At 41.8% G+C, this 26,675-nt stretch overlaps 1 protein-coding gene across 4 annotated transcripts in view; it reads left to right on the plus strand.

The window, feature by feature from the left end:
* Window positions 1-26,675, plus strand: part of JARID2 (jumonji and AT-rich interaction domain containing 2) — a 211,329-nt gene that overhangs the window by 178,343 nt on the left and 6,311 nt on the right. For all 4 annotated transcript variants that reach the window (XM_053967043.1, XM_053967034.1, XM_053967053.1 and 1 more), the window contains exons 7-15: window positions 4,791-5,808; window positions 9,739-10,241; window positions 15,339-15,431; window positions 15,864-15,982; window positions 16,115-16,185; window positions 17,019-17,133; window positions 20,373-20,478; window positions 21,266-21,448; window positions 26,352-26,482. In XM_053967043.1, the coding sequence (XP_053823018.1) occupies window positions 4,791-5,808; window positions 9,739-10,241; window positions 15,339-15,431; window positions 15,864-15,982; window positions 16,115-16,185; window positions 17,019-17,133; window positions 20,373-20,478; window positions 21,266-21,448; window positions 26,352-26,482 (2,339 nt within the window). The remainder of the gene's footprint in view (window positions 1-4,790; window positions 5,809-9,738; window positions 10,242-15,338; window positions 15,432-15,863; window positions 15,983-16,114; window positions 16,186-17,018; window positions 17,134-20,372; window positions 20,479-21,265; window positions 21,449-26,351; window positions 26,483-26,675) is intronic.

Below are 26,675 nucleotides of genomic sequence, written 5' to 3' on the forward strand. Positions count from 1 at the left end.
ATGGAGTTACATCCAGTTGGCAGCATGGAACCCATGGCGTTCCCCAGGGCCCAGTGTTGGGGCCAGTCCTGTTTAACATCTTCACCTATGACCTGGACAAGGGGATTGAGGACACTCTCAGTCACTTCACACACAACACCAGCAGGAGCAGGAGTATTGATCTGCTGAGGGTAGAAAGGCTCTGCAGAGGGATCTGGAGAGGCAGGAAAGCTGCCCAGCAGAAAAAGACCTGGGGTTGCTAGTTGACAGTGGCTTAACAACAGCCAGCAGTGCCCAGCTGGCCAAATGGCCAATGGCATCATGGTCTGTATCAGCAACAGTGTGGCCAGCAGGAGCAGGGCAGTGACTGTCCCCCTGTACTCAGCACTGGTGAGGCCACATGTATCGAATACTGGGTTCAATTTTGGGCCCCTCACCACAAGACATTGAGGGGCTGGGGTGTGTCCAGAGAGGGGGAGTGGAGCTGGGGAAGGGTCTGGAGCATAGACCTGATGAGGAGCAGCTGAGGGAGCTGGGGCTGTTGAACCTGGAGAAAATGGGGTTCAGGGGTGACCTGATTGCGTTCTACAATTGCCTGAAAGGAGGGTTGTAGCCCGGTGGGGGTCAACCTCTTCCTCTTGATGACAAGAAATAGGACAAGAGAAAATTGCCTCAAGTTGCACCAGGGTAGATTTAGACTATATTAGGATAAATTTCTTTGCTGAAAATGGTGGGGGTCAGGTGTTAGAACGGCCTGCCCAGGGAAGTGATTGAGTCACCATTCCTGGACATATTTAAGAGACCTGTTGGTGTGGCACTTAAGGACATGATTTAGTGGTAGACTTGGCAGTTAATGGTTAGACTCCATGATAAGTTTGAATAAAAATTCCAAATATTGTGCTTACCATCTAGGATTGGAGGTTCTGTCTTAAAGCCGATGGTGCTCATGACATGTTTTGCTTTGAATAGAAGCTGTGAGGATATTTGCCTTTTTCCCATGAGCACTTTACTGTGTTCTGTTCTCAGCCTCTGTGTTACAAGTGTCACAAACCCTTGCTGCAGGAGTGCCCCAGGTGGCCCTTCAGACTTCTGGTCACAACTTCCTGAGAAAAAATCATCAGCAGGCTGGAGTGACAAGTTGCCTCCATGCAGCCTTACTGCTCACACTGAGGTTTTGTCTTGATTATACCTGACAGCACAGTAATACAGGTCGAGCCTCCTGAAATCTTCTGAAAACCTCCTGTAGAGGAGACTCCACAATGTTCATTGACAACTTCTTTCAGTGTTTTCCTTTTCTACTAATGAGCAAGTTTTCCTAGTTGTGCCTCAGATCATTGTAGACATTTAATGAGATTTTTTCCTCCTGCTTTTCCCAGTGAACACAGAGAGAGCATTTACTGTCTCTTTTCAGAGGAGCTCCTTCTGCATCAGAAGACTGTTAAAGAGTTGTCCCATAGTGATCTCTTTCAGAGTAAGACTAGCTCTCTTGGCTTTTCAGCAACAGTCTTATTTTCCAAATACCTGAGCACTTTGTGTTCTTTTAGATTTGCTCCTCTATCTAAATTTTTCTCAGTGTGGCCCCAGTGCTGGGTCCAGCCCTCCTAAGGAAAGCCTGTGCTCCTACCCTTTGCTTCCAACATCCTTAATAATAGGTCTCAGAAAGTGATTGGTGCACTTTGTATTGCCATTGCATTTTGCAGCTCGCTGTGGTCCCCAAATGTTATTCTTCCCCTACGTTTATATGATCTGTGCCTCCTAAATATAGCACTTCCTCTTATTGTAGAAATGTTCTGAAATAGGTTCTTCAAGAGTGCCTTTGACTTTGATCTTGTCCTATGAGTGATTACAGCCTCTTCCTTCCAGGTGTGTTTCACTATTTTGTAATCATGAAAACACTTGGTAGAACCAAGGCAAAGCCAAGTCCCTGCAGAAATACACATGAAGTGCCCTCCCAGGACAGCAGTAAACTATAACAATGAAAACTTTTCTTGAGGATGACTTTATTTAGTCCCTTGTGACGCCACTTTAGAGTAATTACGTCTGGGATGTGTCTCAGGAGTTTGATGGAATATCCCAGGAGACAGTGTCCAGAATCCTGCTGCAGCAGAGGTGCTTTTTTATGTGCTCAGCCAGGTGTCTGTCAGAAGATGATTAAATTTGATTGATTTGCTATTTTGGCAAAAACCTGGGTAGATTTTGTTGCTTTGTTTTTTACGTTACTTTGTAATAATTTGTGTGTTTGCAAATTAACTGTTTGATGATTTGTTCCAGAATTACTTTAGGATTAGAAATTAGGTAGGCTCTCTGTCTGCCCCCAGCATATTTCCAGGAGCCATGCACTAAGTCATTCACGTACCTTCTACCTTGCTGGGGTTGCTATCCTACCCTTTTTGCTGAATGGATTATGTTCTGTACCTGACGAATATTCAGTCAGTGGCAATTCTGGTGAAGGTTAATGCAAAAGAAGTAGGAACACTTTAGTGTTCCTATTTGTTCTCCTTCTTTGTGTGGTGCTTTATCTCTTCCATTGTTTGTTATCTTATATTTTTAAGGTATTTATAATTTTTTTTTCTGTTTTAGTTTCTTGCTAACTGAAGTTTCTTTAGCTCCTTGGCCTTTCTGATTTTAATATGTGCCTTTTCTTTTCCTATATAGTTGCCCTTAGTGACATAATTGTCACATAATTGTGTTACCACTTTTTACTGTGATCATTTTCTAATTTTCCAGTTGTTAGTGAACTTTGTGAACAGCCACAATGGCCTGTGCTTTATGCTTTTCCTTTGAGTGGAAATTGCTTCGGTTTGGATTTTTTCAGGTGGATTTTTCTTTGCTTTTGTTTTGTTTCTGGGGGCTTTATGTTATTTTTTGTTAAAGTCTCTTGTCCTTTCTCTTGTTCTCTTGTTGTCACATCTTAGAAATAAAAACCCATTTCATGATCACCATCACCTAGATTACCTTCCCCTACCAGTTCTCAATCAATTCTTCTTTATTAGTCTAGGTGAAATTTGTAATCAATGTTCCTAGCTATTTGTAAATCCAGGGATGTTCAATGCTTGTTGTGACTGCTGCAGGCAAGAGGCGGTGTCTCAGCAGCTCTCTACCCATGTCTGTTCTGAAGCATGAAGAAATGTTGTAAAAGTTAAATCCAGGCCTTCATTTCAAATATAGAGTACTGCTTAAATTTCAAGGGAAATGGGTAAATGCATTTCTGTTTGCAAGTGTTCACTTTCCAGACGATACCTTATACATCTTTGAAAAGCTCAAGGTAAAACCTCATGTCATCAGTTAACTGGATTTTCCTTAAGTGTTTCTACCTTGCAAGCACAGGAAGGACAAGAATATGGATGATTTTTAAAAGATCGTTACTCCTGCTCCAGTTTCTGGGGTACAGAGGAGAAAATGTGCATAAACACACTCACAAACACACATGTACGTGTGTGTATGCAGAATCCTCAGGTTCCAGTTCCCCTTCCAAGTCACTGCATGCAAGACCATAACACAGTATTTTCAGCCTCTATTTGGTCCCTATTTTCTATCATCCTTATTATATAAGAGACTGCAGTTCTTGCATTTATTTGAGAGAAGCTGCCATGATTATTGATTTGGCAAGGATTTCAAAATCCCACAGGAGAAAGTATTACAATTCTGCAGGAAATGGTTTTACTCACCTGAGTGCTGATAAGGGTGATTGTACCATATGCTTTCACTTTCAGCACTTTTATCAACGTTTCTGACTTCTGGATCTGTTTTTCTGTGCTCACAGTCATTTAAGGAGGCAAGGAGTCAATGTTTAAAGTTGTGTAAATGCTGAAATTTGTTTGAGTTTTGAACTTCGTTTTTTTTAGTAGTGTGGTTTAGCTTTGGCAGAGCTGAGCTGTCTCAATTCCCCTTGTAAATGGGGATTGCTTTTGGTCCTTAACAAATCTTGTAGTTAAAATGCAAATTCTAGTCTCATAACTGGGTTTAAATGTCTAACAGAAAGCAGCAGAGTCCAGCAATTCTAAGCTGCATTGACACAATATGATCTAATAGAATACGTGTCAGCAACATTGCCCAGATACCAAACTTAAAAAAAAATCCATTGGACTACTGTATACATTTTTTTAATTTCAAAATAGCAACTTCAGGAACAACATGCTGCCCAAGATTTAATATGTATGACAGACTGGATTCTTCATGGCCATGCTGATCGATTGGGTGCATAATGTGTTCCACATTTCTTTTTATATGTATGCTTGAATAGAAGGTAAATTGATTTGAATCTCGGTGTGTTTTTTTGCAAATGTGCAGATGCCAGTTAGAGTAGATAATATATGCTGCCTAGTTTGTCTGCTAAGAAGTGGTGAAATGTGTGTGCATGGTAAAGGAAGTTGGGTTAGGGGGGAGAGAGAGAGTCTTGAGGGACAGAAAAAGAGGTAATGAAGGTATTAGTTTGTAAATCAGACTATCTGTGTTTTGTAATCCCGTAACAGTTTTCTGGTAGATAAGGATGAGGGTAATACAAGCAAGTGACCTCACCCTTCCTAATGTCAAAGGCTTTGTACCCTCTGAAAGCAAGACCAGGGGCTTTCTGGTAAATTTAAAAAAAACACCAATTTTTAAAAATTTGATTATTATCAATGCCTAGTCCCCTCTCTTGCCTGTGTGCAAAGCATTATATGAAGATTGTATGACGAGGCCAGGAGTCAGGACTGCAGAATATGGTTGTCCAGCAAATGGGAAACTGGGGCTGAGTGGTCACATTGTTAATTTACTTTTCTGTTTTGTGTTTCCTTCCTTCTGCTCCTCCTACAACACTTCTGGCACTTCAGGTTTCTAAAGTCAACGGGGTCGCTCGAATGTCATCTCCGAGTGCAAATGCAGCCAGTGCCAAAAAGATGAGAGAAGTCAGACCTTCACCGTCCAAAACTGTGAAGTACACTGCAACAGTGACAAAGGGAACTGTCACATACACCAAAGCCAAGAAAGAACTGGTCAAGGAAACCAAACTAAATCACCACAAACCCAGTTCACCTGTCAACCACACAATCTCAGGGAAAATAGAAAGTAGCAATGCAAAAACCCGCAAACAGGTGCTATCCCTTGGAGCATCCAAGTCTAACAATACCGCTGTTAATGGTGTAAAAGTCAATGGCAAGTTGAACCAAAAGACATGCACTAAGGAGGTGGGGAGACAGTTAAGGGAAGGGCTGCGCAACTCGAAGAGGAGGCTGGAAGAGACTAATCACATAGACAAAATACAGTCGCCCACCAAGAGAATGAAAGGGGCTGTCAACTTGGCAGAAGCTGTCAGCAAAAAGGCAGTAGTAGAAAAGCCTTTGTTGAATGGACATCTTAGAAAGGAAGTGCCAGAGAAGAGTTTGGAAAGAAATAGGCCGAAAAGAGCCACTGCTGGAAAGAGTACGCCAGGGAAACAAGCACATGGCAAAACTGAAAATGCCTCCTGTGAAAATCGTTCTACCTCTCAAGCGGAGTCCTTGCACAAGCCACAAGACTCAATGGGAAAGCACGAAAAGGGCAGTAGTAAGTCTGGGTGGGGGATGCTGGGGGAGATTCCCATCCTTAGGCCCTCCACCAAGGAATTTCATGACCCACTGATATACATTGAGTCAGTCCGAGCTCAGGTAGAGAAGTATGGGATGTGCAGGGTGATTCCTCCTCCAGACTGGAGACCTGAGTGCAAGCTAAACGATGAAATGCGGTTTGTGACACAGATTCAGCACATACACAAGCTAGGCAGGCGCTGGGGACCCAACGTGCAGCGGCTGGCCTGTATCAAGAAGCACCTCAAATCTCAGGGCATTACCATGGATGAACTCCCACTCATAGGTAAGGGCTGTGATTCCTTGGCTTTTGGCCGCTGCTTGTAAGTGTCCGTATACGACTTTTTGCTCTGTTTGCCTTTATGCTTAACCAAACCCCTGTTCAGTTAAAACTGCAGGGCTCTGAGTCTCTCTCTTTTTCCATTGCCAGACACGATGCAGGTAGGTTGTCAGGGAGCTTTCCAGGTCAACTTTATATCACCATTTTCATCCCTGTTTGACCCAGAGGAAAAAGAAACCGCTCCGTGGGACCTCGGTCTACAGATTTCAGAAACTTCTTTCCCTGCTGTTTCTTTATGTGGGTAGTATGACTGTGTATAGGGATAGCCTTGTTTTAAAGGTTGTTTCACAATATTTTTCGGACCTTTCCAAAGATGGTGTCCTAACAGGTTGCAATGCTGCCAGGCTTTAATACATTTTTCTCCCTGCCTCTTCCTTTAAAAACATTTAACCAAAGGGGAAAGAAAATAGCTCAGAACCGACTTGTGTTTGGGTACTCAGACACTTAAAATCACAAATTTGCAGTGACCTGCTGACATTTAACAACCATTAAGTGTCAAGAATAGGCAGTAAAACGTAGTTGATTGCAAAATGGAGGTTTCATTATTTCTCCCAGCAGGTGTCTGCCAGGGCTAATGCCTGAGTGAGAATCACTTATTTAACAGAATTCTTGGTTTATGGTCTGCTGTCAGATATGACACGTGACAAAAATGTGACAATAGTTTGTAAAAACATGACAACAGCAGCATACAAATGAACTATTGGATGAGCTACCTCCATCTCTATTGCCTTTGCAGACACTGCATTATAAAAAACCTGTGTTTTTAATTTCTGTAAGTTCTTCCCTTTGTTTTTGAGGTGTTTTGAGATACATGCTAACACGACCTGCATGTTGCAACTCAAGGCTAGAGTTTTGCCTTTGAGGCATTATCCGACCCGAGGCAGCTTTCAGCACTGGTTGGATTAAAGGACATGCTTTTCTGTTTAAACGATTCACAGCACTTCCTTCCCCCGCCTCCTCCTTTTTAAACTTTGTTTTATATCACATATGGTAAGCGAGGGAAAATGCATAAAAGCATACAAAATGATTGCAGACTTTATGGTGAACTGATTCAGGGCACAGCAGAGAAATTACAAAATTTCAAGAAGGAGGAATGATGGGTTAGCACTTTGTTGCAATAGTCATGCAAAAATGTTCAAGGAAATCTGAAAATTAAAATCACTCAAGCAGCAATAAATGAACATTTTGTATGCCTGATGTATGCAATGGTTGTATGCTAATGGAAAAGAATAATGAATTACATTTACATTGGCAAGAGAGAGAAGAAAACGTGCAAGACAGCTCGATTAATGCTCCTGGAACAATGTTAACTTTTTAATGAAATACCTTAACTCGGCATTAAGATGGCATTACTGTTAATTATTTGTATTATATAAGCACCTAAGAGCCTAATGAATAGGCAAGGATTCTATTCTGCTGGGTGCCATATAACCAGAGCAAGCAGTGGTTTCTTACAAATTTGCATCCTATGTATCCTTTCTGCAGTTAATTTCCTACCTATCCTGTGTTTAAAATCAAACACAAAATGGAGAAAAGAAGCTGGAGATCATCAGTGCACAAAGAGGAAAAATCTGTTGGTTCTATCAGGAAACATATAAAATAATCTGTGGTGGTAAATGCACGCTTATTTAAGTAGACATGCATACCTAGCCCTTCTCTCCAGGCCAAATCACATTTCCATGGAAGTAAGTGGGACTTTTGCCAATGGCTTGTGTAGTGCCAGCATTTGGTATTAAATGCATACCTGAAGAATTAAAATTTTCTTTTTTAAAATGAGCTTGCTCACTAAGCAATTTAAAAGTATTCCTAACTTAGGGAAATTAAGGCAATTAAAAATAAATAAAGTCAAACACTGCTTCTGCATAACATGCCAGATCTTCTATTTAAGCCATTTTGCTATAGGTGCTTTTAGAGAACTCCTTGTTGTTGTTGGGTTTTTTCCCTTCTTTTTTTTTTTTTTTTTTCCTTCAGTCTTTCAAGGAAAGTTTAAGCAGCAAGCATAGGTCAATCCTGGAAAACATCAGTCTGAGACATAAATGCTTCCAAAACTTATGACTGTGTGAAATGGAATTATAATTGAGAGCATTTTGCAAACCTTAGCTGTAGGCTCTGGTTGAATGAAGTGCTACTCGAGCTCTAATACTGCAGAGTGATTATGAGTGATTATTCCATGATGCAGGAGAAAATTGAATTTTCAACAGTGCTGAAACTAGACCTTAAACTGAGCATGTGCTGGAGAAAACATAAAATGGTAAATGTAGGCCACACGTCTTTCCAAGTTTGGGAGTTTGTTACCCAACTTTATGCAGATTGCTGAATCTGTTGGCATGGAAAGCCATCTCTTGAGTTACACCTTAAGCTTATTTGTGGCCTGCACATAGAAACCACTGACCAAAAAAGTAACAGAAACCATCTTGAAAGTTACGCTTACATTATGTTATATATGGAAGATTAAAGAGGAAAGAAAGAAAACTTTCCAAACTCATTTTGGTTTTTCTGCCAATGGTGTTTACTTTTTCTCAGCTTCAAGACCTTTTTAAAATCTCCCCCACCCTATTCCCAAATGTACTAAATAGGATACATCTGTTACTTTGTGGTCCTGCCTCCACCCATATCATATTCTACTCAAAGCCTTATGCTTGGTTTTGTCTGCAGCCAAACACCTTTGTCTTTTGTTGTGTGGGCTGTATAAATGCAGCACAGGGTAGTTTGAAAAAAGTAACATGGCAAGATGATATGAGTTAAGATGATGTAGCTGTGCATCCTACAGTAAATATTTACAATAATGCTTCTTCTTGCCCTCCTCTGTTGTAGTAGCATTTCTGAGTGCTCTGAAATGGTTATGGCATGATGATTCTTTACTCTTCTCAAAGACAAAGGCAAAGGGGAGACAGTGTGGCAGCAGAGATGTTGATGCTGGTTTTGTATTAATTCTCTTTTTTTCCTTGAACAGCGTCCTGTTGAATTGTAGGTAGTCTTTGGGCTGTTTCTTCACTCTTTCCACTGATGATTTATTTCTGTGCTTTCAGAGTATTTATGATGTTTCTTTTATTGTTCCTCATTCATTTGACTGCTTTTTATGCTGCAGTTTGTATAATTTTTTTTTTTTTTTTTCTTTGACTGGGGTGTGAAATGTGCTAGTCATCTTAAAACATACAAAACCAGAATGGAGTATAAAATATGGATAGCCTCAAACTGGAAGAATAATGTGTCTGGAACTTTTATGCAGTTGCAGGCTCCAAACCCAAACAACCCCTTGCCTCCCTTTGGTTTTTATATGGATTTTATTACCTGTAGTGAAATTAATTTTGTGCTGCTTTTATATACTAACTCCATTCAAGGTGTTGTGCAGATATTAGACAATTGTTATTTCACCTCCAGAAAGGATAGATATTTGTCTTTCTGATGACCAGTACCCCAGCTTGACACTGGTTTTGTTTATTCCTGGTATTAACCAGATGTGGGACTGCTGGTGGGTGAGGGTGTGTGGGCTTTTATAGAGATAGGCAACCCTCATCTGCCCAGCCACTGGGTAATGACCAGGGCACAGATGCATGTCAAGGAGATAGCTTGGGGTGCTCTGAGAAAAGAAGGGCATGAAACTCAAGGAGGAGAGCAAACTGAATCGTAGGGAAGGCTGCTGCCAGTAGCAGAGTGCGGCCTGTGAATGACTTAAGCTGGCAAAAGAGTGGGGTGTGCGTCTCTTTAGCAGGAGGCATACAAGAGAGGGACATTGCTGCCCGGGTGCCTGGAGCTGTCACGTCCCCTGGGTGCCCAGCCTGGTAGTACATTTGACGTGAGCTGCCCACAGCTAATCTAATCTACTCCTGTGTTTCCCTTTCCCTTCCTCTGCTGCCTGGCACATGTGGACCCCAGGAGGCTGTGAGCTCGACCTGGCCTGCTTCGTCCAGCTGATCAACGAGATGGGGGGGATGCAGCAAGTGACTGACCTCAAGAAATGGAACAAGCTGGCAGACATGCTGCGCATCCCCAAAACTGCACAGGACAGGCTGGCCAAGCTACAAGAAGCCTATTGCCAGTACTTGCTCTCCTATGACTCCCTCTCCCCTGAGGAGCACAAGAAACTGGAGAAGGAGGTCTTGCTGGAAAAGGAAATCCTGGAGAAGAGGAAAGGACCTTTGGAGGGACATTCAGAGAATGCCTACAAGTTCCATTCCTTGCCCCGGTTTGAGCCCAAAAATGGACTCATCAATGGCGTGGTTCACAAAAATGGCTTCCGCAACAAGTTAAAAGAGGTCGATGTCCCACTGAAGACGGGCAGGCGGCGGCTCTTTGCTCAGGAAAAGGAGACCACGAAGGAGGACGAGGAAGATGAGGAGGAGGGAGTTCTTAGCGACTTACACAAGTGTATATACAAGGTAATGAGGCTGGCTCTGCCCAGTCTCTTCTGTAGAGCCGATGATGCTGTTGTGTGGGTGGTGTCTGGATGCACACCCAGCTGGCTGAGGGGAGCTGATGGGTTGCAGTGGCATCCCTGAGGCAGCAGTTGTCATGGTTCTCATGACCAGACAGTCTGGTGGCTTTGTCCTGATATGCCTGGCTCTTGCAGGATGTCTGGAAAAGCTGGGAGGCATTACTGTCATAACAAGATGCACTGGGCTCTGCCCCCCTTCATCTCCTTGTGAGAGGCTCCCTGAATACCTCTGCCCAATTATCCTTGCAGAAACAGATTTTATTTTCATTTTCTAGTGACATTTAAAGTAATGTTCTACTTTCTCATTCCTATTTCTTGCAAATCTCTTGTTGAGTGAAGTAGTGCTGCACATCAAAACGAACATCACTAGAAATACTACTACATTTAGAAAGGGCAAATTGAAATGCAAACAGTATTTTCATCCACGATGCCAGACTTTGCTCAGCACTAACAGTAACATATCAAGTACATCCATTTACAATGGAATGCTGACTCTTTCACTGTATTTTATTTGGCAGTCTCCTGCTCTGGAGCAGGACTTGGCACTGCAGCTCACAGTGCAATTTTGAGTTGAGTTGAATGGTGTAGCCGCACTCTGAGAGAAATACAGCATTGAGTGTCCATGCCCAGTAAAGAAATATGCTGTTCTTCCCCTTCCAATCCCACTTCCATCACCAGGAAATGAAGCCAGATATCCCAAAATGACTTATTGTTAAGCTATTTAGGGACAGCGTGAGTTCACAACTTGGGCTTTAAAAGCTTGCTTCAGTTTTATTTTGCAGCCTGCTTATTTGTCAGCCCAAACATTCTTTTTACTGGGGACTCTGGCCTCAATCCCACCTTTGAAAAGCAATCTCTTTGCCATGCTGCCCTTGGAGAGACGCTTATCTGATGACAGCAGCTTTTGTGAATAGTGAAGTGGCATTTCTGTGCTTAATATCCTGTGCTTAATGATGGTTAAATGAAAAACTTGATAAACCTTACCCTGACTGCTGCATGAACAACCTCAAACTTAGTGGGGAAATGCCTTTTTCTTTTTTGCAGTGCAAGTCCCACTTCAAAGTTCAGTAGATACAAAGTCACTTAAAGAGCAAGATTGAGATTTGTAAGAAATATCCCAATTGGATTTAGGAAATAAAAAAAAGCAAGCAAGCAAAGTGTAGCTGGTATAGCCAGTCTGAGTTTGCTGAGTACCAGGCCTTTACCCCAAAAGGCAGAGAGCTCCCAGAATTTCTGCTTGGTCGCCCAAAAAAGCACTGGAAGTACGGGCAGCATCAGACTCTGTCTGAGTCTGACAATACCAGGTAGAAATACTTTTGTCCTGAGCATAGAGGCTGTTAGAGAGGAGCATCACTGAGCCCATGGGCTGGGGCTCTCCCCACCCACCAAAGCAGCTGCAGCACATGGAGCCACTCAGAGAATGGCTTGGGTTGTCCACTGTGGTACCAGCAGCTTCCCAGACACTGGGGCTTGCCTGTTTTGATCCCACATTCTCTGTAGTGCAGAGACTGGAGCTGCTGTCACAGATGATGGACTGGGGAGAAGGCAGGAGGAAGAAAATCTCTGGTGGTTTTCTGGAGAGATCACTGCTGTGGAGCGCCCCGTGGGATACCTGGTCAGCCTGAGTGCAGAGAGAGGAATGAAACTTCATTTTCACAGCACTCAGGGTAAAGCCCTGTAGAAGGAGTGGTGCATTAGTACTGGTTATGTCACTTAGAGCAAGCCTCAAGACACAGAAATTACGCATCAAGCTTGATGCACCAGAGTAGCCCACAAGATGTAAAATTGCTGTAGTTCATCACTAGGCTTTAAAAGACTGAGGGAACGTGGTGCTGGCATCAGTTGTAAGCAGAGGGTGCTTCGTGGCATTTAATGAAACAAGGCTTTTAATCCCGTGTGTGTGGATAGGGGAGTGTTTTCTACCTAATAACATGTTACTGAGAAAATTTGAATTTCATGAACAGAACCTGCCCTCATGTTACAATTTCCACATATGATGGGATTGTAATGGTTTCTTTTTAAAGCACATTGCTAATTCTAATTAAAAATGAAAAACACACATAAAACAAACAAAAAAAAAAAAAAAAACCAGCAAATCCATGTCTGTGAAAAATGCCCAGATCAGTAACTTGAGGGCTGGAGGGAGCACATCGTAATCATATGGCTGTAGTCCAGTTTCAGCCACAAAGTCTGTTCTTCAGACTATGAAGAGGCTATACATTTAGGATTTCTCACAAATCAGCACATGCTTGAGCTGTTTTTAGCAAGAGACATCCAGTCTTCCAGGAGCAGTTACCACCATATCACATGTCAAGGTTAGAGTAAATCTCCTTTGTGCTAGGCTGACTTTCTGCCAGGACTCCCAAATTATTTTCAGTGTCTCTCCTTCCCAGGCTGTGAGGCCTGCTGTGCTTTTTAAGCATGCGCTGCAGGCTGCTGTGCTTGCTTGCTTTACTCCTAAATAAGTGGTTTTTCTACCTGAGCATTAAAATGTTGTCATTTCTAAATGTGTGAAGTAAACTGCTGACATCAAAGCAGGATCTGATACAAGATTTTTCACACTTCTTCCCCCAGTTTTAGCTCTGAAAATATTTTTAAAATCTTTACTGGTGCTGATTGAAAGCAGCATTTGTTTCCATACAGAACAAACTGAAGGCATATTAGCAGACTCATTAGAGGGACACACAGAAGAAATCACAATGCAAGTTTTGCTGGCCCTTCCATAAACAGTCATGGAAATCCTGTGCTGAGCTCTCTTCACCCAGAGACTTGGCATTTTCATACTCCACTTAATAGGAGCCCCTCCTTTCCACCTGTGGCTATTGTGAAATCTCTGGTTTCAGCTCATATATATGTTTGCTTTAATCTCTTTAACATTCATAGCTTTGCAGTGTCCTTCTCTCTGCCTTCCCTCCAGGCTTGGTGGTGGTGGTGATGCTCCCCCTGGGTTGGCCCCTGCATCAGATGTGAGAAGAATCAGGGGAGGAAATAGGAATTTCTTTTCTTAAACCTTCCTTTATTCTTGTCACGGCAACAAAGACTCTGCTTTGTAGCTTGAAGCTCCTAGGACAGTCGTCAAACTGCTGAGATACTTTTCAGGGTGTTGGAAAGGGTATTTTGCTCCCCTGCAATTCATTTTGTGTTCTGGTTAGAATGCTCCATTAAAGCATTTAAAATTATTTTCTGTGTTGTCATCAGAAAATGTTACAAGATTCCTCAGATTAAAGAAAACAACCAAACAGCACAGACAACCCTCAGCCATTTAATTTGTTCTACAGTTTTTAGGAGACTAAAAAGACACCAAATTCTTGGCAGAGGAAGAAATGGTTATATGCAATTTTAAAGGGTTAAACTGTTCCAGTTTTCCACTTTCTTTTTTCTTGCTTGCTATATACTTCTACTTTATTTCTTGTCTATTTGAAAAATGGAAAGACATGGCTAATCTTGGAATATGAGGCCTTAATTTTGTTTTTCTGAATGAGAGGAAGAGGCAACTGACTGAGAGGAGGCAGCTGCTGCAGTGTTGGGTTGCCCCCGGTGGCGGCTGTGCCCAAGCACGGTGACTTGGTGCGGGCCCTGCAGTTTATGAGAGGTTTCGTTGTAAAAGGCTGCCACAATAAACCATTCATGAGGGCATTAAAAGATGAAGGAAATTACTTATTGGATCACAGAGAATCCAGCTCTAAAGTTTATGGGAATCAGAGTGCCCCAGGCCCTAGGCATTTCACAAACTTTTTTTGCTAAAGCTAATTATGCAGCATTCAATTTAAAAAGTGACAACGTTACAACCATATGAGCAGAGTGATAGACTTGGCCTGTGGGGGAAAGCAGCTTTTATAGCTCTTTCTAGTTTACTCTTGGACATAGTTATTAAATAAATTAAACACAAGAAAAGGCTGAGGTGGTTTGGCAGATCTGTTTCATAATTGAAAAACTAGAAAGGTAGAGGTCCAAATAAAACTCATTTATGTAGAGTTTTTAAGTGTCTGGTTGCTCAGATGAGCAGTCAGGGGGCACAGTGGGAAGGAGCAGTGGATCTGGTGAGGGGACAAAGACATTTCGCACTCCCCAGTTGCAGGGTGCTGCTGGTCTCTGCCTGCAGCAGCGCCCTCAGCCCTTCGTCTCTCGTGGCATGCAGCTTCCCAGCGTCCTCCTTCTGCCCTGGAGCAGAGGAGGCAACAGAGGTGTTCCTGTCCGGGCACATCACAATGTCAGGGCTGAAAGGAACATGTGGGTTCTCATGCTCTTGCCTCCAAAGCCATCAGACAATGCTTCCCAGAGCTTCTGGTGGGTGTAGGTGTGCAGGAAAGCAGGTGCCTAGAAACTTGGGCTAGCTCAAGCAGAAAACCAAGTCAAAACCTTTTCTTGTACAGCTCCTGCAGCAGTGCCAAAAATGAAAGCACTTATTCAGCAATTTTACTGTGTTTTCCTTTTCCTAACTTTGTAATAATAGGTCTTGGTTTCTTGACATTTGAACTGCTTGTATTGAATTGAGCATAACTAGTTTTTGAAAGCAAGTGATTACAGTAATCCTGGCAAACTCTGCTTTTTGTGACACTCTTCCACCATATACAACATTTGATGCTGAGCATTTCTGTGAATTTTCTAAGTCTTTTTTCACCTGTTCCTTGTATATAAAGAGCCTGGCCACGTGGTCCCTGGATAATGTATTGGATAACGTAAATTACTGTGCATTACTGGATAATGTAAATTTTGACTGGCTGCCTACTGGGTTCAATGCAACCTGTCATAGGAAGCTGGGCCATGTCCATCCTCTGTATTTATCAGACACCGAGTGTTGTGCTGGACAAAGCAGTGTTCCTTCTGGGAACATTCAGTTGGCCTTTTTACATGGTGGGTTTGGGAAGTTCATGTGATTGAATTTCTGTATCTTCTGAGGTATTTTCTCATACCTCTTCTGGAGACTTCATCCTCTTTCCTTCTGTTGACACCTGGGATCAAGCCTGTAAGGAAACGAGTGAGGACCTGGGGGAACGTCAGCGTGTTTTTTCATTTTCACTTTTATTTTATTTTTCCACAGGGTAGGTCTGTTTCTTTAACAACCTTCTACCGAACAGCAAGAAACATCATGAACATGTGCTTTACAAAGGAGCCTACAGTAGCTGAAGTAGAGGTGAGGCCAGCACAAGGGGTGGTAAGAGTTTTTGTTTTAGTGCACTCAGTATGGGGATTCAGGATAGTTGATTTTCAAGCATTTCTCTAATCAGTTTAAGGCTGTCTAGTTTAGAATTTTTAAAAAATGGTTAAATTGATTTGGTGCTGATTCTTTTTAAAATTTATGAACATTTGTAATAAAGGTATTGATGAACTGAGGAAGAGAAAGAATTCTTAATCTGACATGTGCTGAAACACAGAAACCAAGAGAATCTAAATTCTGCCTGCCTTATTGTGACTTTCAATTATTTATATTCTTATTTTTAAGCAATATTTTATGTTGAATTACACTGAGGTCATGAAAGCCTTGTAAATTTCTGAGGTTTATATTTTAATGAGAGATACCTTGTTCAGCAAATTTAAAAGGCATTACTGCTTTCTCTTACCACAGCAAGAATACTGGCGGATAGTGGAACAGAAAGATTGCCATGTAGCAGTGCATTGTGGAAAAGTAGATACCAATACCCATGGGAGTGGTTTTCCTGTGGGAAAATCTGAACCATTTTCAAGGTAAGATCCCCAAATCTATCCTCTTTGTTGCCTCACTCCTGAGCAGAGCCCAGCAGGGCAGCTTGGCACTGGGCGTGTTGGCATTGGCAATGTACACTGACTGTGTCTGCCTCTGTGTCACCCCTCAAACAGGCATGGGTGGAACCTCACAGTCCTTCCTAATAATACAGGATCCATCCTGCGACATCTTGGTGCTGTGCCTGGTAAGCAAGTCCCTCCTGTTTTCAGCCGGTGTCAGTGTCCTCTGAACGTGGTGCTGTGGGCACTAAATGCTTCTCCCTCTTCCTGGTCCCCCTGTTCCCCAGCTGACCAAGCAGACGTGCAGTTGTATGTAGCAGGTGCTACTTAAAGGAGTGAAGGCAGCCATGCAGATAAAGGATTAAAGAACAGTTGAGACCCTGTTCCTGGGAGGAACCAGTTGTACCTGCAGTATCCCTTGTTGTTCTTGCCAGGCTGTCAGTGTTCTTGTGTGTCAGGATAGAGCTGTGCTACTTCCACACTTGCAAAATGTAGTCTGTAGCACTGGGAAAAGCAGCACACACATTTTCTAAATGAATTGACACAAATTCTCCAGCTGCCTATACACCATTGCAGTTTACTGGTAAGAAACACTGGAAACACAGTGGAATCTCCTGTTGAGATCAGGTATGGAGTCTGAAGAAACCAGCTGGGAAGCAGAATACCTGTTGAAAAGTTACATGTGTGCTTGACAACATGAAGTGACCTCCTGATCAATGGCAGTGAGCTTTAATTACAGGTATTTGTAAATTCTCCTAAGAATAAAAGTTTTATACAGCTATTAGAAAACAAACATGTTCAAGGGCACTGCAGTTGGCTGGAAGATATTTTCTTAGTGGAAAATGCTGAATTTGTTAAATTACTCCCTGGGAATTATTTAGTCTGATAGGAAGACTTATAACTTCAAGGGTCAGCTAACAAGGAGAATAAGATTTTTTATTTAAATGGCCTCTCAAACTGTCTTTTACTGAACAAACTGAAGTTACTCAAAACTCATTTTTCAATCTCTTTGTTTTAGGAGTGACAATTCCTTGGCTAAATATTGGCATGGTCTTTTCTACCTCATGCTGGTCTCGAGACCAAAATCACCTTCCATACATTGACTACTTACACACTGGTGCTGATTGCATTTGGTAGGTATTCCCATGGTTTTTCTTCATTTTCCCTGCAGTGGCTGCCTGTAGGCTGGCGTTAGTAGCAAATTGTGTAGTACCTTTGCATGAGGGAATCTCACCTGGAGGGTCCAGTGTGTGTGTGTGTGTGTTGGGGGGGTTTCCAGTTTTAATGGGAAAATGTGGTACAAACTTAGGAGATGAAAACCCCTTTCCTGGAAGAAAAGTTTCACTTGGTTTTCCATGGTCTATCCTGGTGTCCCCATGGTGGTGGCAGTGGCATCATGGACTGCTCTTTATGTACATGCAAAGTGTGTTCTCACACATTTCTCAGATGCTGCTGATGTCAGGCATGCTGATCCAGCTGTCACTGGGAAAGCACATGGCCCAACAAAAAGCATTTGAGATCTGGAGAAAACCATTAGAGCAGGATCTCCTCTCTCTCTAAATGTGTTAAGTTCAAGAGATGTTCTGTATGTGATCCTTTCAAGGGACAAAGGTGTAACTGGTGGATTATGCTGCAGACCTGGGAGTTTGTCAGTTTTTGTCATGGGCATTTCATGACTCTTCTCCCTGTTCTGTGAATCAGGAATCTGTAATCTTTTATAATAGTATACTGTCAGGACAGATCACTGAGCGTTGTCCTCAACCTTAGGTTGAGTCTGTTTCTCTCTAAAACATTAATCTAGTCTTAAATGACAGTAAATTCCAAACAGAAGGTATTCAAGAATTCCCTAATTAAGTTCTGAGGCCACTCTTCATGCTGTGTGTCAAAACATGTGACTCTTGGGATTGAACAGGCTTGCATGCAGACAGCTCAAATTTTAGGAAAGACTACTGTTCCTGTTTTTCGAATCCAAGAAGAATAAAAGTACAGAAGCCATTTGCTTTATCTTGATGGACTTATACAGGTGATTACATAGCTTAAGGCGACTTTGTGATGATAGCCTTGATGAAACAGGCACAGTAGGCAGGAATAACTCATAAGAAGGAAGTGAAACTCCTTTGTCTGTTGAAGCTATTCTTCAGCAAGGCTGGCTGCCAGCCTGAAGTGTCAGGCGAGTATTCATTAGCTCATTACAACTTTTAATAGTGCAATAAAGCACCCAACTGTGTTAGGAGAAGATGAATTTAATATCTGCGGGTCTGGCGCAGGGTTAGCCCTGATAGCGTTGCCTTCAGTCACTGCTTTGGGGACAACAAAGTGGCCAGTGGGCTCCAAACATCTCCTTTTGCCAAGTCCCTCCACCACCCAGAAATCTTCTTCTCCAAGGACAGATCCCTGTGCTACTCAAACTACTTCACTTACCTGCAGATTGTACAGCTCATTCTCTGATCTCTCAGGTTTTACCTCTTGGAGATTAAACAAGGGAGAACTCAATTTGCATGCAGGGCAGAGGTCAGTGACCTAACCTTTTTCTTCTGGAGGGATCCTCAGTGCCCATTAAAAGAGACAAGGAAATCTTGTTCTGCCAAGACATTCAGAAGTCTACACTGGCTGCTCACTTCCCATTTTTATAGGTACATCAGGAATTGCAGATGACTGCAATTGCAGCATACACCAGTTGCAAAGGATCTCAGTCCCCTCTATGCCCCTGGTACTCAGTTCCATGCACTTCTGTGCTGCCCTTCCTCTTCACACAACCTTCCCATGCATTTTCCTGTTCCTGTCTTGTGAGGAACTGTGTGCTTGAATCTTCTGTCCCAGCCATATTTTCTGACTCTAAAAGAGAAGAGTGGGTTCTGCCATGATCTGGGTTCAAATTTAAAATATTTTCATCTGTGTAACTAGAGTGATACACCACACCTGGGGAGCTGTACTGAGGCTGTCACTGTTAGCAACAAAGTATTTGAGACATGGCATACTTCTAAAATTGCTGTTCGGACTTGATCCAAGATGAAGTTCTTCTGCTTCACCTCTCTATTAACCCTGGGAGTTCTTTGCAAGGTCCTGACCTTTGTCAGTATATATGTAAGGAGTTGGTCTTTGTACAGCTGGGCAACCAGCTTAATAAAACTCTTACTGTCACTGCAATTAGCCACAGCAGATAATGTCATGTCTTCTGCCTCTTGGCTTGAAGATCAACAAACACAAATCAAAGTCATCATCAGTAGAGTGAACAGCAAGGAGGTGTTCAGATCATAGGAAGTGCAGCGTCCTGCAGACTCTTCAGTCAGGATAATCTTGTGCAATGCACATGGAGTTAGTTCATGTTATTAGCAAGTACCCTCACAAGGTGTGTAAGGCCAGCAGAACACTTCATGAAGTTGCTGGAGATATCAGATGAATGGAAGACTGTACCAGTTCCCCAAAATCTTTCCAGCTTCATTGTCTTCTTCCAAGTTTAGAAAAATGGTGCTCTGTGTGTGTGTTTCTGGTGTGGGGGCAAATGGACTCCAGGTTGAGGTCTCAAAGAGAAAGGGTAAGTCATGGAAATGCTTTTGACTTGCCTGAGCATCACCCCTCGGATAGGCTGCAGGCAAGAGCAGTGACCAGTTGTCACCATATCACCTCCCTGCATCCAGAAAAACAGTAGTTCTCTGGATGTGTGGCTCTAAGACTCAAGACTCCTGTGTTACTTCTTGTCATTCTGCTGAGGGAGCAGTGCTGGCAGTGAGCACAAGAGGACAGCTGCTTCCTTGGCTTTTAAGGAGAGGAGGATGTGCAACTTGGCAGATTCCCAGCAGAGTTTGAAACCGCTCCTGCCACTTTGGCTGCTCTTAGTCAGGTCTTTTGTTGCAAGGGAGAGGAGGGATGTGGGATTTGTTAAGTAAGCAAGGCAAGAAAGTCTTAGGCAACTTCATGCACTAAAAGTAGAAGAAATTTGTGATTTCTTGACTGTTGCAGACAGAAAATGTTACTAAATGTGAAGATCCTTTGGTTGATAATAAATACAGTCTTTTATGGTAAAAATAACAACATATATTGGTGCTTACAAGATGCAAGCTTTTGCCCATAATTAGCTGCTTTGGTGCTCTTAAAATTGCCATCAGTCTATTGCTGGTTTCTCTCCTCTGACTCTACAGAGGACTGAGTTTTCACATTTCTGTTCTGGGGATTTTGTGTCTTCTGATATTTACTGAACATGATCAGACTGAGTCTGAATAAACAACTTCCCTCAGTGTATTACCAAAAGAACTGTGTGTTAAATTTCTTTCTTCTAATCAATGTGCTGGTCTGAATTGTCTGTTACTGTGTAGCTGTGGACCGTTATTTACTCCACAGTAAATCTTTCTCTTTTCCTCTGACAAAACAACAGGTATTGCATTCCTGCTGCAGAGGAGAACAAACTTGATGATGTGGTACATACCCTGCTGCAAGCCAATGGCACTCCAGGGCTGGAAATGCTTGAAAGTAATGTAATGGTAGGTTAACACTGGGAGAGATGTTCCCATTTGAGAACCCTAGGCTAATCAGGAGGCTGGTTGGTTGGGGATTTATTCTGGTTTTGTTTTACACTGCAGCAGTGCAGCAGGGGCTACTTTCTGTGTGCAGTGTTTACCCACATGGTATTTTTCTAACAAGGCTGTTATTATGTATTAATATAAAAACAAATGCGTAAGTGCAATTAATGTCCATTTTTAATTCTGTCTATAATGTATTTAGCCTCACAAAGGGAGTGGGATTTAAGCAATTCATCTGCCATGACTGGCATTTTATGATGCCAGCATGGATAGGAGAAATCTAATACTTAAGTATTTTTGCTCCTTTGTTTATCTTTTGGATAATAATTTATTTTTAGTGCATTTAAGTACAAATTGGGGAGCCCATAACAAAACACCCTCCCTTGACTACCCACGTTAACATCTCACAGCAGTGCAGTAGCACAATGGATTTAATGCCAAGTTGGAAAAGATCAGATGGAAAGCTGAACGATCCGCATTGCTTTCTGTAGGAGCAGACCATGTTCTGTCCTTGGGCACGTGGGAGTTTAAACTGTTGGTTTGGGGAGAGGCATTTCTGCAATTGTCACTCCAAACGCTGAGGTTCGGCACGTGCGGAACGGGAGAGGGAAAGTGACCGGAGCGGAGCTGTTTGCAGAGCCCAGCTTTGTTCCATGAGCAGGAGTGTGTGGCAGCACCCAGCCAGGAAGAAAGTTCCCATTGACTGCTTTTCTCTCTCTTTTTTTTTTTTTCTCCTCTTTCTTTTCAGATCTCCCCAGAGGTCTTGTGTAAGGAGGGGATCAGGGTGCACCGTACTGTACAGCAGAGCGGGCAGTTTGTTGTCTGTTTTCCTGGATCCTTTGTGTCCAAAGTATGTTGTGGCTATAGTGTTTCCGAATCGGTGCACTTTGCTACCACCCAGTGGACAAGTATGGGCTTTAAAACAGCCAAGGTAAGTTGAGAAAAGGAGTTAAAATGGATTCACGGCCCTGCCATCTAAAAGAACAGCAGGCATTCCAGGATTGGTAGCATTATGAGAGTAGTGCTACTATGTCTGTTTTTCTGGAGTAATAAATAAACAAAAAAAAGGAAAAAATTCTGCAAGGCATAAGATGATCCAGTGTTGTCAGAAAAGTGACTGAGTTGTTAACTGACAGTTAAAGACTTGTGTATATATTTAAAATTTCAGAAGATTGTTGTGCCTGCAGACCAGTTTGCAAGGAAGCTTTTCAAAAATCCCTTCAGAGCTAATGATTATACACTGTATTATGCTTACTAATTTTTTTTTTTTAGGTGATGTTTTCTAGAACCATTAGAATCTCAGGTGCAAATATCTGAATAACTGTGCTTGTTAGCTCCTATGGTAGGCAGAGTCAGTTAATACTCACAGCTGTATTGCTTGTTTTTCTCTGCCCCTTCATTCAGGAAAAGCTGTTGATCAGGGCAATTTCAATTTTAATTGACTTGAAAATCCTTAGGTTCACTGACCAGCCCATCCAGTACTAGATGTAAATAAATAACCTTCCCATTTCCTTCTCACACAATTGACCAAGGCAGATTGCCTCCAGAAACAGGTGATTTGTCCAGTCATCATTATTCTGGCTACATTTCTGTGTTCTTGGACAAAGAATATACATCACTAATTGTGTTCCCAACCTTCTGAAATACACTCTGGGTTACAGATACTATTTTGGTAGTGTTTTATAGCTAAGCCACTAGTAAATTGTCCTTTACAGCTTCAGACCAAGTTACTAAGTAATTAACTGTAATAGGTCCACAGTTAGGGATTGCTTCTTTAGGGTAAATGGAATTTTTCCAGCCTGGTTATACTAACTGTATATTAACTTAGTTTGAAATAAAATGTTATTTTATTACATATTTATTTTGGGGGAAGGTGGGAATTGTGTATATCTATAAGTAAGGCATAAGAATCTTGAGCTAACCTTTCCTGTCTGAACGTACATGATTATATTAACTCCATGTGCTGTATTGATCTCTCTACTGAACACTTGTTTGATATCGTGAAAATGCTACTCCTGTAAGAGACAGAAGTCACTATGCAGCAATTAAACAGCTCTTGGTGCCTCAAATTTTGAAGAACAGTTTCTTTCGATTAATTTTTAAGAGCTTTGCACTCTGAAAATCCAGCAGATTACAGTCCGTGATAACCTACCTTGGAAATTGAAGTCACAGCTCTCACAAACTTTACAAGAACCACAGATAACTTTTGAAACATCTACTGCATTGTTCTTTTATTTCTTTTTTTTTCCCTTCCCTTTCTGTCCTCAAACTGTCATATGTTCTTAATTCCCTTTAATTTCGGAAATCGTTCTTTGGTTCCTCCACTTTGCCAAGGCACGTTGCCATCTTTGCCACAATGCTGGCCAGGATTGTGCTTTCCAGAGGTGGTGAGACATTGTGTGTAATGGGCAAGATTCCCCCTCTGGCCTGTTAAATGAACTCTCTGATAAACAACTGTACCTTCCGTCTGTTCGTTCTCCACAGCAATACTGACAGTTTTTAGCATTTGATAAATTCACTTTGTTTTCATCCTGTGATACTGTGACCTGATTTTTTTATAGTGACTCTCTTTATATTACTAAAATGATGTTGTTTCATTTCTGTATTGAATGACTGCTCAATCTCCTTTAATACATGCAAAAATGAAATTCTGCATCAGAAATTGCATTGATTTCAGCCTTACAAGCACTTTGAAAAAATTGTTGGAATAAAAGAGTTCATATAAACACCTGTGTAAAGGGACAGTCAGGTTTAAACTAGACCATATTTGGAACAAGGTTGCTGGTTTTAAAAAGCACCCTAAGAGCTCTTGAAATTTTAAGGTAAGGATAAGAAGAAGATTTAGAGTTGTGGTGGAAGAGTGTGTCTTTGGAGTGGCAAAGGGACAACTCCATAGCTTCAAATAAGGCATTGGGCAAAGTCAGTGAAACTCATTTAGAAAACCAAAGTACAGAATGTTGGACTAAATGAAGGCACTCTGGGTTAGAGGTTTGGAAATAAGAGGGAATGTCTGGTTTTAAAGGAGGGCTTTGCTGCTAGGGCCTACCAGAAATTGGGTGGGAAGAGACTCAGCTGGTATTGTATTACAAGAGGAAGAACTACATAGGAAAGATGGAATTAATCTTCCAGCTGGAGCAGCACTGCTTCACACACTGGAGAGCTTACAGTCCATAAGCCAGGTTTAACTCTGATACCAGTGACACAATCGCTGTGCACTGATCTCCCAAACAGAAAAGTTGTGGTATTAGCACAGTACTCCCTGGCCATCCATGGAAGATGCTGGCAGGGGCTGGGCACATACTTCCCCACCTCCAATTTAAGTTGGGGTGAAGAACATGCCTTTAAAATGCAACACGTTTCCCACTCCTTGGCTTCTGTCACAGAGCTGTCCCACCCTGAGCACATGGGGCTCCTTCAGATGAAACCAAAGGGAAAGTGGTCCTAGAGAAGTGTACCTGATGTCCTCACTAGAAAAGAGCTGTGCTGTGGTGGAGAGCAGAGATTAAGATCCTTGGAAGAGCAGTAAAATGCAAAATAACCACTGCTGTGGAAGTAAATGTACAAAAAAATGAGAACAGGGCAACCACCATGGTGGCTTTTGCAGCAAGGTCATGGCATCCAGCCCTTGAAACTTTTGGAAGTAGGTAAGGACAAGAGTTGCAGCTGAGAGAGTCTGTGAGCATTTTTAGGAGAAAAGGCTCATAAATAAATTGAAAGGTGCCGTTCACACACCAAAAAAAAATCTTTTTAAAGTTATTTTAAATTTAAAGAAATTTAAATTTAAGAATTTTTTTGATTTAAAGAAAAGCAGAGAATGGGTCAGTTTTTATCATGAATGTAGGAAGTCTCTTTCTGCATTCCTCAGGAGTTTGTACTAGCACAGTTTAATGTATCCATAAATAACCTAGGATGGGAAGTTCATAGCAAAACAAATCCTTCATGCTGAGGGTATTAATGGTAATGGCAGCAAAAATTAAAGCTATGAAGTGTTACAGAAAGATTTCATGATACTGAGTGATGCAAGTGAGAAAATGGAAGATGAAGTTCAGTGTTGATAAATGTTAAATTTAAATTTAAAAACATAATCGTAATGTGACAGATAGAGAGATGGGCTCTGAACGATGGGCTCTTGCTACTGAGAAAAGAGGTCTTCGGATTCCTATGGAGCTGTCAGTCAAGTGTTCTGGAGTGGCATAACAAAAATACATTGAATGTTAAGAACTAGAATGAGAGAATAGATAACAAAGCAGAAACTGCTCTGGCACTGTGTAGTCTTGGTGGTTTGTGCAATTCAGAGCCCCTAATTACAGAAGGAATGTAGAGGAACTAGAAAAAGCACAGCGGAGATCAATGGTTAAAATTATTAATTAGTCTCTGCATTAAATACAAGAGTACTACTCAGCCTGGAAAGTGAATGACCAAGAGATGTGTGAGACCAAGAGAGATCACAAGTGCCAGGCTGATGATAATTATAATGTGAATGTTCACTGACTTTTGTGACATTGAAAAATGTGTCACTAAAAGAAATAATCAGGCAGCAGTACAAGTCTGTTGTAAAATACTTACCTGTGTATTTCAATACTGTATGGAAGAGAAAAATGTAGGTTCAGAAATTCAGATAAATGCCAAGATACAAGCAAGTTGTGCTAAACCCCGCTTGGGCTCAGGGTGTCCCTGAGCTGTCACCCAGCTGGAGCTGATCTTGCTTTCTTGTCCAGCCACCCACCATGCCCTTATATTCTGGCTGTGTGTGTTGCCTGTGCAGGATTTTTCCCTGGATTGGAATCTGTTCTTGTGTACACAGCCCTAGACTAAGCAAACCTAACATGGAAAAATCTTCCCATACCATTCCTAACAGTGCAGCTGTTCCAACCACACACAGGGTCTAGCAGAGCAAATAGCTTCTGAAGAATACTTTTCTTACCTCTGAACCTCTTTTGAACCCTTTTTGGTCAGCAAAGGCTGCTGTTCCATTTTATGTGATAGTTATCACTTGAATGCACACAATTGGTGCTACTAAAAATTATTAGTTTTATTATACATTCATTGGTTATGAAAAAAGAAATACCCAGAGCATACAGTTACAGTTATAGAACAGGGTAAAAAAAATTGAAGTAAAAAATAAAATCTTTGGGGTTGTGTGTGCTGAGTAGGTATTTGGCAGGTTTAACCACTAACCAGAAATGTCACCCTCACATTACAGTCCAGTGTTAGCTCGTTTGAACTCCCTGACTCTACATACGCTAAAACAGACCTCTGCAGGTACTGGTACTGCACTTTTCCCACCTGCACATTACATCAAGGAATTTGCCTACTTAAGAATTATCAAAAGGGTTTCAGCTACCAAAATAATTCAGTTTGTATTGAGTGAAAAACATAACTTTAAAAGCTTTCACAGAGAGGAATCTGTAACAGGCAGAACTGAACCCCCTCTTTCGCCTGTTGTCTCTTTTCCCTGGCATCTGCCTGTTCTGCTAGGGTTTTTTGTTTTAAAAGATGTGAAATAACACTAGTCCTGGGTTTCAAGCAGGTCATATGTATAGATCTTACACTGTTTGAGCCATCCAGTATTACTGAGCTTGAATAATGGTGTTGCTCCTCTTGGCCTCCACAGGAAGAAATTTTAGGGAGAGAATTTTGAGGTGCTTGGAACATAAACACTTCATTTAACTGGAACTGTGGAAAGATTTTACTTGTGGTTGTTTTAAAAGGCTACTTTTTGCTTCAGTTTATTAGTATCAATAGTTTAATTAACTAACATTGAATTAATTACTGGTAACATTTTATTTTCAAATTTGTTCAGGAACTAATGTGGCAAATTTCTTCTGTCCCAGGAAATGAAGCGGCGCCGTATAGCCAAACCATTTTCAATGGAAAAGTTGCTTTATCAGATTGCAACAGCAGAAGCAAAAAAAGAAAATGGACCGACTCTGAGTACAATATCATCACTCCTGGGAGAGCTCAGGTAATGAACTGGGGGCCTGCTTACCTCTTTTGTTTCATTGACAGACTCCAGAGGTGGATGACGTGACGTAAGTAACCCTTTCAGACACACTTTGTCCCTACTTATCCAAGCCAAAGCCCAGCAGATGTACCTGAAGACAGGCACACACGGAAGATGCAGCTTCCTTGGTTGTAGCTGATGTGACAGTGCCCAT

Source organism: Vidua chalybeata, chromosome 1 (genome assembly GCF_026979565.1).
Source record: "Vidua chalybeata isolate OUT-0048 chromosome 1, bVidCha1 merged haplotype, whole genome shotgun sequence".
Taxonomy (NCBI): Eukaryota; Metazoa; Chordata; class Aves; order Passeriformes; family Viduidae; genus Vidua; species Vidua chalybeata.